Genomic DNA, 14080 nt, shown 5'->3' with positions numbered 1-14080 from the left:
AAAAAAAAAAAAAAAAAAAAAAAAAGTTGAAGTCTAAGTCGTAACTTTAACATGATTAACAGTATTATGTTTTTTCTTTATGTTTTGAATTTTTTTGTAGACATGGGGTCTATTTTGCCCAGGCTAGTATCAAATTCTTGCCTCAAGAAATCTTCCCCTTTTGGTTCTTCAAAGCGCTGGGATTACAGGCATAAGCAACCACTGTAAGCCAAAGTACTTTGTCTTTAAATAAAAGGTTTATAAGTAAGCCTGTCATTCATTTCACTAAATTTTACCATATTTTCCTGAAGTAGTAGATGAAAAATATATTTAAATTTATTCATAGATGGCAGGGGAAAAAAGGCGTATAAAGAGAACAAGTGACCTGTCCTAAATCACACAATCAATTCTCAATACTTTTCTTTTCAGTGATACATGCTTATTTTCTACTTGATGGGTTGGATTGTACTTTACAGGAAACCTAAAATAAAGCCTTAGGTTAGGAAATGTGACTTCGATTCATTAAAAAACAAATGTGTAATGTGTTCTTATAGCTGTAATTTACAAATATTCATAAAGATTTCCAAACCTCAGTCTGCCTCTTGATATAGGTCCATTTCATTTAATCATAAATAATAATAAGTCAGTATTTATTTTGCTGATTTAAGGTGTTCATCCAAAAGTTCAACAATGGCTTCTTCATCTGCTGATTGAAGCAGTCTCTGAATTAGCTGATCCAGGCCCTTCCCACCACACAAAAATTCCTGGTAAAAGAGAGAGCTATTATGAAACCTGGTAAAAGAAAGAGCTATTAAGAGAGAGCTATTATGATTAAGAGAGAGCTATTATGATGATTAGAAATATAAGCAAAGACTTCAGTGTTTATTTCATTTCTTTGCAGTCATTATTTAATAACAATAAAGCACTACTGATGTTCTACAATACAATGAACACAATTGCTAACTTGGGAAGATCCCCACTCTGTAGAAGAATTCAGTTAGCATTTTATTTTAAAATAAATCTTCTGAGATTTGGATTTTCCTAACAACTCCAGAGACAACAAAACAAAGATATCTAGATGGACTTTTGAAATTGACCACCTCCCTCCCTTTAAAATTCCATTGATTGGCTTTTATGACAACACCATTCTAGGCTCTCAAACCGTCTTTGGGAGAATAGGTTTGCTGAATTCTTTCTCTTATTGTACCCTAAAAACAATTGCTTTTATTCTTGTCCTGAAAATTCTACCCTTTTCACTCACATTATGTTATTTCCCAAAGGAAAAAGACTGAAAGGTCTCAATTCCACAAGCATTTTGTTCCACAAGCATTTTGTGCATTAACGCGCATACTGCTCCTTGCCAGCTCCTCTGGGGAGGCTGAGAGGAAACCTCCCCTGACCATTCCAGCTTACCCTTCGGCTAATCCTCTAAGTTTAGATTATTTCATCTGTAAGTGGTTTATGACAGTTTTTTATTTTTAAACCAAAAACGTGGTGATCTAGAAGTTCTGTGTAACTGAAAAATATTTTTGTTGAAATATTGAGGGGTGAAGTGTCTTTGAGGTCTGCAATTTGCTTTCAAATGGTTCAAGAGCAATATGGGTTTATAGAGACAGAGATGGTGGGGGAAAGAAAAGGAAAACCACAGTAAAATATTAACAACTGTTGAATCTAGGTATAGTCTGTATTGTGTTGACTGACCTAATCTTTTTTTTTTTGAGACCAGCTCTTGCTGTGTCACCTAGGCTGGAGTGTAGTGGTGTGATCTCGGCTCACTGAAACCTCTGCCTCCTGGGCTCAAGTAATCCTCCCACCTTAGCTTCCTGGGAAGCTGGGACTACAGGCACATGGTACACACCCAGCTAAATTTTGTTTTTTTTTTTGTATTTTTTGTAGAGATAGGATTTTGCCATGTTGCCCAGGATGGTCTCCTGAGTTCAAGCGATCCTCCCACCTCTGCCTCTCAAAGTGCTGGGATTGCAGGTGTGAACCACTGTGCCCAGCTGACCCAATCTTTAAACATTATGTAAACTTGAAAAATTTTGAAATAAAAAGTTGAGAAAAAAAATTTTCATGTTTACCACTAAATAACTCCACTGGGTGAAAACTGTTTTCAGTTGACTTCCCTGAAGTCTTCTCTACAGTTCTCTGAAAAATGACTAAATTAATGACTTCAAGAACTTTTCCTGTGTAACAGAAATTCTGTGTAGTAAAGCTGTTGGGATTAATGAATTTGTACATTGCCATTTTAGAAATGCTTGGAATTCAGACACTGGCTTTAATGAAAATACTTTAATGTTGGCATCTGGAACACAAAACATTTAAAGTTTTGATACAGTTATGAACTAATCTTATAGTTAAGTCTTTCCTGAATGGTCTTAAAGTTGAACTTTAGGTAAGTGTAGACACATATCTCTCAAATTAAGGTAAAGAATATATCTTACTATTTCTGTATTCCCCAGAGTACTAGCACATAGTAAAACCTCAAACACTCTGAAATTAAACAGAAAGCAAAAGCATTATGATATAACTTTAAAATTAAGGTTTATATAATTTTCAGCATAATATGAAATTGCTTTTAAAATCAGTGTGACTAGGCCAGGCACAGTGGTTCATGCCTGTAATCCCAGCACTTTGCGAGGCTGACGCGGGCAGATCACCTGAGGTCAGGAGATTGAGACCAGCCTGGCCAACATGGTGTAACCCCGTCTCTATGAAAAATACAAAAATTAGCCAGGCATGGTGGTGGGTGCCTATAGTCCCAGCTACTCAGGAGGCTGAGGCCAGAGAATTGTTTGAACCTGGGAAGCAGAGGTTGCAGTGAGCAGAGATCGCACCACTGCACTCCAGCCTGGGTGACGGAGCAAGACTCCATCTTAAAAAAAAAAAGAAAAAAAAAGTGTACCTGGTGCTCAATTACAGTATTGCCAAGGTAATCATCTTTGGAACTGATGTAAAAAGGATTATCCCTCTACTGAGAGTCAAACACATTAGATTCAACTGGATTAACTAGAGTGCAAGAGATACAAAGGTCAAAGATGAATGAGTCATAGTTCCTAACTTTCAGAGGCTAAGTAGAACAGCTAGACAAATACATACGCATCACAAAACAATACAAGAAATTAAAAACTGAAGGAGAAGAAAGGAAGGATTGTAAGGAGCCATGAATTTCGACAGGAAGGTGGCATCAGGGAAAGATTCAGGAAGCCAGAAAGTTTTGAATTTGGTTTTACAAAGAGAATAGTATTTTCCCGAATAGAAATGAGCAGGGCATTTCCATCAAAAGAATGAGTATTAGAGGCTGGGCGTGGTGGCTCACGCCTCTAATCCCAGCACTTTGGGAGGCCGAGGCAGGCGGATCACCTGAGGTTGGGAGTTCAAGACCAGCCTGACCAACATACAGAAACCCCATTTCTATTAAAAATACAAAATTAGCCAGGCATGGTGGTGCATGCCTGTAATCCCAGCCATTTGGGAGGCTGAGGCAGGAGAATCACTTTCACCCGGGAGGTGGAGGTTGCAGTGAGCTGAGATCACACCACTGCACTCTAGCCTCGGCAACAAGAGGGAAACTGTCTCAAAAAAAAAAAAAAAAAGAATGAGTATATTAGGACAGGAAAACTGCTGGGCGTGGTGGTTCAGCCTGTAAACCAGCACTTTCGGAGGCCAAGGCGGGTGGATCATTTGAGGCCAGGAGTTCAAGACTAGAATGGCTAACATGGTGAAACTCCTTCTCTACTAAAAACACAGAAAAATTAGCCAGGCATGGTGGTACACACCTGTAATCCCAGCTACTCAGGAGGCTGAGGCAGGAGAATCGCTTGAACCCAGGAAGCAGAGGCTGCAGAGATTGCACCACTGCACTCCAGCCTGGGCAACAGAGTGACAATCTGTCTCAAAAACAAACAAACAAAACAGGAAAACAAAGTACATTTAAATCTCTAAGGCCAGGGGAAATTTCCAATGTAACTGGAATATAGAGCAGGAGTTAACACTGATGTGAAGAAATCTGCATAAGGACATTGAGAAACAGAATAAAACTGTGAAACAATACATTATATGGTAGTCTATGCTTATTAGCTAGATAAATAAAAGTAAGAAAGTTACCTACAGAGGAAGTCATAATGAGAATACCAGGTGATCTCACAGAACCCAAGGATAGGAATGTGGAATGTGCAGGGCCACGACTACCACCTGCGGAATGAGACTGAGCCTTGGGAATAAATAAATGTAGGGACTCATATCATCAGGGTTCTTTCTGTTCTCATTTTTGCCTTTCTCCGTGTATCAATTTCATTCTTTTCTCACTGAAGATGCTTTCTCTTGGTGGCTGAAAATGTGGCTTCTAACCTCTTATATGCTTTATGTATTACAGTTTCAGCCACCAAGAGAGAGAATAATCCTCTCCCTCTCTGATTTTAAAATCCTGGGAAGAAACTCACGGGCTGGGACTTATTTAGGTGTCCACTCCAAAAAAATCCACTTTTGTCCTGGGTCAGGATCATGATCATTTAAGAATGCAGCAGCTCCATCAAAAACGGTGGATGTGGTATGAAGGGCAAGTTCTAGAATAGGGGAGGAGAGCTAGGCAAAAATTCCAAAGACGCTCACATTCTTTCCTATCTACCCCTTCCATTTGTCCAACAGCTGTTGCCCTGGGGTTAAGATCCTTATCACTTTCCCAGCTTCATCTATGATTTGGTTCCTAAATTATTCACTCTTTTTTTTTTGAGACAGAGTTTCACTCTGTCGCCCAGGCTGGAGCGCAGTGGTGCAATCTCAGCTCACTGCAAGCTCTGCCTCCTGGGTTCACGCCATTCTCCTGCCTCAGCCTCTCGAGTAGCTGGGACTACAGGTGCCCGCCACCGTGCCTGGCTAATATATTTTTTTTTTTTTGTATTTTTAGTAGAGATAGGGTTTCACTGTGTTAGCCAGGATGGTCTCGATCTCCTGACCTCGTGATCTGCCCGCGTCGGCCTCCCAAAGTGCTGGGATTACAGGCGTGAGCCACTGCGCCCAGCCAATTATTCACTCTTTACTGTCTATAGTCTCTTTACTGTCCTTCACACAGATTTTAATGTTTTACTACAGCTACCTTTTTTCATGCTGTTTTCGAACTTTCTTCCTTTCACCACTATGGAATGTCTTCTTTCCTTCCAATAGACTAGTTAGTGATTATTAGAGCTTACCAGTGTTATTTTCCTTTTGACTTCTGAGTCTGGCACGCTAGTTTAGTTAGTGATATATCATTATTTAGGCCAAAGTCAGATATTTTATAACTACAGAAGCCAGTTAGTTATCTTCCCTTTGTTTCACAACCGAATACTATACTATGCACCTATGGGCCCATCTAAAAGATATTACTGGTCATAAGAATGTGGCTATCTCCAAAAAAATTGTCACCACTACCAGAAAAACAACTGAAAGAACATGGTGTAATTAGAACAATATGGCCAAACATGTTTGGTTAATACTGTGTGTTTCCTGAGGAAAGGGAAATTAGCAAATATTTTCCTCCTTTTCAACATGGCTACTGTGTTCCTATGTAAGATAGCCTTATCCTGCTGAGGATCCTGATGGAGGATGTGGCATAAGACATACAGAAATTGACAAACATAGTAACCTTGTAAAACCAGAACTTTTTTACAAGGTGTATTTCCCTTGTAAAACTAGGACTTTGATTTTGAGTATAGAATGGGACAGAGCCAAGTGAAAGAAGCCTTAGGTATCGTACGGCACCAAGGAAAAAGATCAAAGCTTTCCGTCTGCTGCCTTTGCCACATAGTCCTTTATGGGACCAGTTCACTTTCTCCTTCAGTGGCAACAAAACAGACATTTTCCTGTGCTTCATCATTAATATATTTATATATTTATGTCAGTGGTCTTTGCTAGATGCGATTTAGACAGGTTAATGTTCGAACAATCTTGACCGAGTCTTTTCCCCAACAATCTAACTGTTAACACCTCAATCTAATGAAGACACATTGTGGGAGGGAGAATTCTAAGATGCCCCCTGGTGTACACACTGTGAATAACTCCCTCTCAGCGCAGACGGGACCTGTGAAAATGACAGAGTATCATTCTAGTGCCTAGGTGACAAAGCAGTTGACTTTGAGTTAATCAAAAGGAACATTATCTAGGTCAGCTTGACCTAAACGGGTGAGCCCTTAAAAAGGCCTGAGTCATTCCTGCAAGAAGAAATTCAAAGTGGGAGAGAGTCTCTGGAGGGAGCCACTGGGAAACAACTTCCAACAGTATTTAGGCACTGAAAAGCAGCCTCCCGCTGCCTGCCAGCAAGGGAATGGGGACTTCAGTCCTACAATCCAAGGCAATGGCATTCTGCTGGCAACCATGTAACCTTGGAAGAGGACCCCAAGCTCCAGAAGAGTATGGAGCCTGGCCATGCCTTGATTTCAGCCTTGTGAGATGCTGAGAGGATAACTAAGCTCAGTTGTTCCTGGATTTCTGACCTACAGAAATCATGAGATACTTTAATCATGGGTACTGCTTTAAGTTGCTATATTTGTGGTAATTTGTTACCTGGCAATAGAAAACCAATACCCATGTATATATGCAGACTGAATATATGTTCATACATTGTGATTGCATAACGAAGAATTTGGAATTTAGAAAAGATCATTGTTTCAAGATGGCATAAAGATCATTATTTTTTTAACCAGCAAACTAATAAAAGTGTTTGTAAATTTTTGGGTGGCTTAATGATTTAAATTACTTGGAAATATTTTAGATATACTTGGTAATATCTACATATAAGTTCTAGAATTTGACTATGTTTTCTTCTGAAATCAAAGGTACACAAAGCATACTCAGTAGTATTACCTTAATATCACGAACTTCATATGCTATCCTGTGGTCACTGACTCTATCCTGGGTGAAATTATATGTCCGAATTCGCTCTGACTGGGCTCTTGTTCCCACCTGTGCCATAACAAAAAGCAATTTATATTTTACCTTTACAAATGTCTTCATTACAATGGAAAAAGCACTTGGCAAATGACTGTTTCAACAATTTAGATATTTTCCAAAAGTCATATATACAAAATGACAAAGAACAAGAATGGGCAGAACTTAATGTTTAACACTACAGGTTTGTAGAGCTCAGTTATAGAATAAGAAGGAATGTTTCTTTGTTATTTCAAACTCAAAATACTTAAAATCAAATTAATCATCTTTCCACTCCAATCAGTTTCTCCTCCTGGTTTCTATAAATGACAGCACCATGTATTCCCTTTTATCCAAGTAGAAAATTCTGACATTCTGCAATTTATCAAACATTTTGTGGGTTTCAGTTTACTATGCCAGGCTTTGATACAGATGCACACAGGGGGACAGACCATCTTCAATTCATCCCATTCTCCAGCCGCCCATTTCCAATGGGTTTCATGGATCTCTTATTATATCCTGCCCTCTCCATTTCTACTACCACTCCTGGACTCATTACTTTCACCTACAATTCTGCAAACATCTCCTGATTCATCTCCCATTTTTCTGCTCACTTTGTGCTGCTCTGCTTAGTCTTCCTACAGTACAGTTTTCTGATAAATTTTCTTTGGTTCCTTCTTGTCTACTGAGCAGACACAAGTCAACTCAGCATTCAAGGTACTTTGTAACGTGGCTAATCTTCCCAATGTTATTTCTGAAAATTATGTGACTCTCCATAATGCCACTAATAATACTATGTCATTATTATGTGTGTGTCTGTTATCTGTGCTATAAAACATCATCTCAAGGGATGCCCTTCCCTAACACTCTCCTACCATTTCTGCCTTTCTGGTCCCAGCAATTGAAATATGTTCTCTTCTTCCTCTGAAACCCATTGTACTTGGAATGTTCTTCATGGCACACCAGTTTGTCTCATGCTACAGTTATTTGCATTCTTCCTGGTTTGCTCATCTCCTCCACCTCCCCAACACCCGATATACACAACACCCTGTCTCAAATGCTTTCGCTTTTTAAAATAAAAGAAGATATTTCTATAACTTATTGTCTTAAACCCTAAGGCAAGCGATATGAAACTAAACTCCTGACCATTAGAAGAATTTTTTAAAATTATGGATTCCTAAGCCCAACCTTAGATATAATGGATCAGAATTATGTATTTTGAAAACATTCCCAGATCATCTCTTCTGACAATCAGCCAAGTTTGGAAACCACTCTCCCAAAGCACCATATTAATGGCCAGGACCTCACTCCAGATCAGTTACATCAGAATTTCTGGGGTGGGGCCTGGGCATCTATGAAAGCTTGTTAGGTGATCAGTGGACCCAGGATTGGGAATGTGGCATAATGCCTTCTGTATAAAAGCCAAGTGTATATCTTGATCGAAGAAAAAAACTTCTAAGCCTTAGAAATCCCTATTAAAACATTTCAGGTAGGTGGATAAGTTATTCAAGAGGCAGTGACGTCTTTTTTGGCTCATGAATCAGACTATTGAAGAAGACACACATGAACAATTTGTATAAAGCCAATCTTGAACACCTATTTTGAAAATTACTTTGTGGGCTGGGTGCAGTGGCTCACACCTGTAATCCCAGCACTTCAGGAGGCTCAAGTGGGCAGATCACATGAGGCCAGGAGTTCGACACCAGCCTGATCAACATGACAAAAACCCATCTCTACAAAAAATACAAAAATGAGCCAGGCATGGTGGCTGTAATCCCAGCCACTCGGGAAGCTGAGGCACAAGATCGCTTGAACCCGGGAGGCAGAGGTTGCAGTGAACCAAGATCGTGCCACTGCACTCTAGCCTGGGTGACAGAGAATCTTGTCTCAAAAAAAAAAAAAATTACTTGGTGGAACCTCTGGTGCCAAAATGTTAAACAGCAAGTAAATCCAAATGTCTTTTTAAAATTCAAATGTGGCAGAGTTCATGGTATTTATGTTATCACTTATTTGCCAAGAAGTAATGGTGTGTACTCAGGGTATATTGTTTACTTGTTAAAAACAAAAATAAGTTATGGTTTGTAAATGAGCATTCCTGTCGGCTAGTGCATACACTGATAATGCTCTACAATCGGGGATTACCACTAACAGTGTTAATATTATTTCTCCTGTCACTTTTACTACCTGCAAGTTAGCACGCAGGTAAAGAAAGCCAGAAGCACCAAAGCGTGAAAAAGCTAGGACACATCGAGATGAAAAGTATAATGCTTAGGTTTAGACAATTCATTATCCTAAAAGGCCACAAAATCTTCCAAATTTAAATTACTGTAGCATAGCCAGGTGTAGTGGCATGTGCCTGTAATCCCAGCCACTCAGGAGGCTGAGGCAGGAGAATTGCTTGAACCCGGGAGGTAGAGGTTGCAGTGAGCTGAGATTACGCCACTACACTCCAGCTTGACGACACAGTGAGACTCCGTCACAAAAAAAAAAAAAAGAATTTAAATTATATATTAGGTTTACTTACAATAATGACATTTATTCATTTTGCTTAGAATTCATCTATCTATTTAAATAAGTAACACTATATCATACATAGTACAAAATTCAAAAAGTACCAAACGATATATAATGAAAAATAAATTTCCTTTCTACCTCTTATCCCTAGTCTACATCAGTAGGATTCACTGCTCCCAGTTTTTTGCAGTGCCATTTGTATTTGATCTCACATAGAGTTATAATACAAGCATAGGTTTTAATTTTTAAAAATCAAAAAATGTTCTTAATTCTCAAAGAATTATTTTGTCTTTTAAACCATTTTCCTCTTAAGACAGTAATGATATAAACACAAGAGGGAAACAACTAGGAAATACTTTTTAGTTTATACATCTTTCATTTACTAACTTGCAAACTGGTATGCCCAAGTTCAGCCATAACCCATCCGTTCATTTGCATTGAGTTACTGCTTATGTACAGAGGAGTGCATTTCTCTATGCTCTAAAACATTCCCATTTAAGCAAGAACAAACACTGCATTCTCTACAGAAAGTGACTTTTCTTTAAACAGTCACTAAATTATTACACCAAGTAAATCTTACCTGCAGTTTTCTAGCACGTTGTTGCTGACACTTGTCTTTCTCAATAATCTGCTGGTAGAGTCTAGCTGTCAACATACGAAAAGCTATTTCTTTATTTTTTATCTGTGATCTTTCTTGTTGGCATTCTACTACTAGCCCTGAAAAATAACAAGGATCAGAAGGTAAACTGTAGCTTCCACCAAATTAAGATAGAACCAAGGAACAGTTAAATGAGACAGGTTAATCAGGAAAATATCACAAAAGATAAAAACATTTTAGGTTTAGCACACTTCAGAAACTAGCTGCATTATGATTATAGCTGTAGTTGGCTCTTTAGATTCTGATATGTAAATGAGAACTCCGTATGGGCACCCAGAAAGCAGCAGCATCTACAGATGGTTACCTATCCTTTAAGTCCCCGAGCTTGGCCTCTTCCTCCTAGCTCATCCAGGCATTTCTGCAGCTCAACAAACAGCAAACTACTGCTGCTCTGTATACTGTGCTGCTCTATTCTCTGTCCAACTCAAGAACTAGCCTCTTCCCCTTTCAGTCACAAATATACACAGAGCTGAGGTTTTAAAAATACCTTTATAATGGCCAGGCACGATGGCTCACACCTGTAATCCAAGCATTTTGGGAGGCAGACACGGGCGGATCATGAGGTCAGAAGATGGAGACCATCCTGACTAACACAGTGAAATCCCATCTCTACTAAAAATACAAAAAATTAGCCAGGCATGGTGGTGGGCACCTGTAGTCCCAGCTACTTGGGAGGCTGAGGCAGGAGAATCGCTTGAACCTGGGAGGTGGAGGTTGCAGTGAGCTGAGATTACACCACTGCACTCCAGCCTGGTGATAGAGCGAGACTCCGTCAAAAAAAAAAAAAAAACAAAAAACGAAAAACAAAAACAAAAAACCTTTATAGAAAAAAGCTAATGAAAAGATGCTACTCAGAGTCTTTAAAAAGAAGAATGTATAGTGAATGTTTCTGAGTTGTCCAAGTTCTAAATTTCTAACTTGTTCTGCATAGTCTGAGTTCTGGGGTCCAGCTAATCAATACACCTAACCACACACAAGTTTTGGCTGGCCAGCTTCTGCATTTGGGTGGGTTTGGCCCACTGTGTAGTCCAGTTACTGGCCCAAATCCAGCCCTGACCTGAAATGATCACTTTTTGAGGCTGTGTTGTTCTTAACTTCATAGCTACCACTCTGAGGTCCATGTCTAATCCCGCTCCTCAGTACATTAGAGGAGAAAGGGGTTTTCTTTCTGAATCACAAAAACTAAAAACCAAAAGCCCCATTAGCTTGGCCTATCTGCACCGATACAGTGGTAAATATTTTGCTGGAGATTTAAAGAATTTCTATAAAATTCTATTCTCTGAACTATGTTTTCTTCCTGTGTAAATAAGCTACAGTCACTACCTGCTAATACTTTTAGTAAGGCACTGAGGTTTCACCTCTACTGTTTAATCACTTCCTGACCTCTTTACTGTGGCCATCTGGTTGGACTGGGGCACTGACTGGCCCTCATCTTCCAGGTATTTGTCTGGAGTTTCCCTGACTCTCGTATCCTTTTCCTATTACCCCAAAGAATATGAACATTTCCATTTTAAGACGGCCAGGCTTTCAGGAGCTCTCCTCCACATTCCTCTTCTTGTCAGCTGATCTGTACTGATTTTTGCCTAAGCACCTGTATTATTCCTATCTACTCACTCAGGTTAGAACTTTTAGATCAAAACTATTACTTTCCAGCTCAGTAATTACTAACGGAATCACTTGATTATGTATTTTATTATATACTTTCTATAGAGGAGTATTTAATAATGAGTACTCCCTTAAGAACAGAAGATGTAGAGGGAGGGAAGATATATTGAATAATAGAAGAGGGCTGGGCGCAGTGGCTCACACCTGCAATCCCAGCACTTTGGGAGGCAAAGGCGGGTGGATTATTTGAGTCCAGAAGTTCTGAGACCAGCCTGGGTAACACAGCAAGATTTCGTCTCTACTAAAAATACAGAAAATTAGCCAGCATGGTAACTGCACCTATAGTCCCAGCTACGCAGGGAGCTGAGGTAGGAGGATGGCTTGAGCCAAGAGTTCGAGGTTACAGTGAGCTATGATCATGCCACTGCACTCTAGCCTGGGCAACAGCAAAACCCAGTCAAAAGAAAGAGAGAAAGAGAGAAGAGAGAGAGAGAAAAGAAGAGAAGAGAAGACAAAGAATTACAGAGGCCATCTTTTACTCGCCAACTGGTAATAAACTAAAAAGCCCACTTTAATGCACAAAATACTCATTTATCTTCACCCTTATCTTGGGATAAATTTTCCCAAGAAAGGTAATATTCCCCTGTATAAATATTTAACCATACCCCTATGAATAACTCTTCCAATGGTGGAAAATGGAATCATCTAGAAGCAGTGGTTAGAAAAAAAATATGATTCTTCAGAGTCCATGGCATGGAGAAAAATAGAAGAATAGAAGCTATAATTCTCACTTTGAATTCTAGCAGGGACAGTTCCTAGTCTAAGGTCTTGGGATGGAAGAAAGAATGGGAGAAATGGAAGAAAGGCTGAGTTTTCCTTGAAGCAGATGCTGAAACTATGGCAATCCTCAAAATATGGAAGAAGCAGGCTGAAGAAATCACTTCGTTATAACTGCGTGGCTTCCTAAGGGTTAGGTCTTGACATGCCTTCCTTGCCTAAAGGGAAGGGCTGAGGGCAGGACTTCAGGCCTCTTTAAAACCAAAGACTCAGATCTAAGTGGTTAAAAGATAACTGGCCCAAGGTAAGTCTGGCAGCACAATGATAAGTCACTTTCTTTTCCTTTTATTGTTAGTTGACATGTAATAATTATACATATTTATGGGATATAGAGTGGTATTTCAATACAATGTGGAATGATCAAATCAGGGTAATTAGCACATCCATCACCTCAAAATTCATTTATCATTTCTTTGTTGTGAACATTCAAAATCTTCTAGCTTTCTGAAAATATGCAATAAACAAATCACTATTAACCATATTCATGCTATAATGCTATAGAACACCAGAACTAATTCCTTCTATCCAGCTGTAATTCTGTATCCCTTACCCAACCTCTCTCTATGCTCCCCTCCCCCTTACCCTTCCTAGTCTCTAATGACCACAGTTCTACTCTCTGTAAGTCACTTTTTGTAAAGTCAGCAATTTATGGCTACACGGGGTAGTTTTATAACCTTTAAGTTTTAAAGTATTCTGGTTTATTTTGTCAGAGTTTTGATCACCTTTTACCCAATTTTTTACCCATTTTAATTTTTAATTCATCTTAAGCTAATTATTACTGATCTAGACTATGTATAATATAGAATGATATCCAACAATACAGGGTTTAGGTGAAACACATTAAGTATCCAACAATTTATGGATTGTTGAAATAAATTATGGCAAGTTACAAAAAGTATAACCTCAGGACGGACATGGTGGCTCATGCCTGTAATCCTAGCACTTCGGGAGGAGGAGGTGGGCAGATTACTTGAGGTCAGGAGTTTGAGACCAGCCTGGCCAACATGACGAAACTACGTCTCTACTAAAAATACAAAAATTAGCCAGGTGTGGTGGTGCACACCTGTAGTCCCAGCTACCTGGGAGGCTGATGCAGGAGAATAGCTTGAACACTGAAGGCAGAGGTTGCAGTGAACCAAGGTTCACTGGCCACTGCATGCCAGCCTGAGTGACAGAGCTAGACTCCGTCTAGGAAAAAAAAAAGTATAACCTCATTTTTTGGGAAAAAAATGGCATATTTTTATACGTACAGAAAATAATTTGAAAGGATGTATACCAAAGATATATGCCAACAATGGTTACTGGGTTTTCATTACAGATGTTTTATGTTCTTTTGCTCATGCGTATATTATTTTCTTTTTTTTTTTCTTTGACACAGAGTTTCACTCTTGTTGCCCAGGCTGGAGTGCAATGGTGTGATTTCAGTTCACCGCAACCCCCACATCCCGGGTTCAAGCAATTCTCCTGCTTCAGCCTCCCGAGTAGTTGGGATTACAGGCATGCGCCACCACACCCAGCTAATTTTGTATTTTTAGTAGAGATGGGGTTTTTTCATGTTGGTCAGGCTGGTCTCGAACTCCCAAC

At 39.3% G+C, this 14080-nt stretch overlaps 1 protein-coding gene across 2 annotated transcripts in view; it reads right to left on the bottom strand.

The window, feature by feature from the left end:
- Positions 1–216: 216 nt before the first annotated feature.
- The window catches only part of MTRF1 (mitochondrial translational release factor 1), a 49387-nt gene continuing 35523 nt past the window's right edge, over positions 217–14080 (bottom strand). The window contains exons 9-12 of one of the 2 annotated variants that reach the window (XM_011942964.1): positions 9977–10113; positions 6820–6918; positions 4087–4192; positions 501–743 (exon numbers count right to left, since the gene is read on the bottom strand). In XM_011942964.1, the coding sequence (XP_011798354.1) occupies positions 679–743; positions 4087–4192; positions 6820–6918; positions 9977–10113 (407 nt within the window). In that variant the 3' untranslated portion in view covers positions 501–678. Of the gene's footprint in view, positions 744–4086; positions 4193–6819; positions 6919–9976; positions 10114–14080 lie in introns of both variants that reach the window. The other variant, XM_011942965.1, reaches the window with a different exon arrangement.

Source organism: Colobus angolensis, unplaced genomic scaffold, assembly GCF_000951035.1.
Source record: "Colobus angolensis palliatus isolate OR3802 unplaced genomic scaffold, Cang.pa_1.0 Scaffold214, whole genome shotgun sequence".
Lineage (NCBI taxonomy): Eukaryota > Metazoa > Chordata > Mammalia > Primates > Cercopithecidae > Colobus > Colobus angolensis.
The sequence above is the reverse complement of the archived record's forward strand: the minus strand, read 5'-3'. Positions and strand labels throughout refer to the sequence as shown.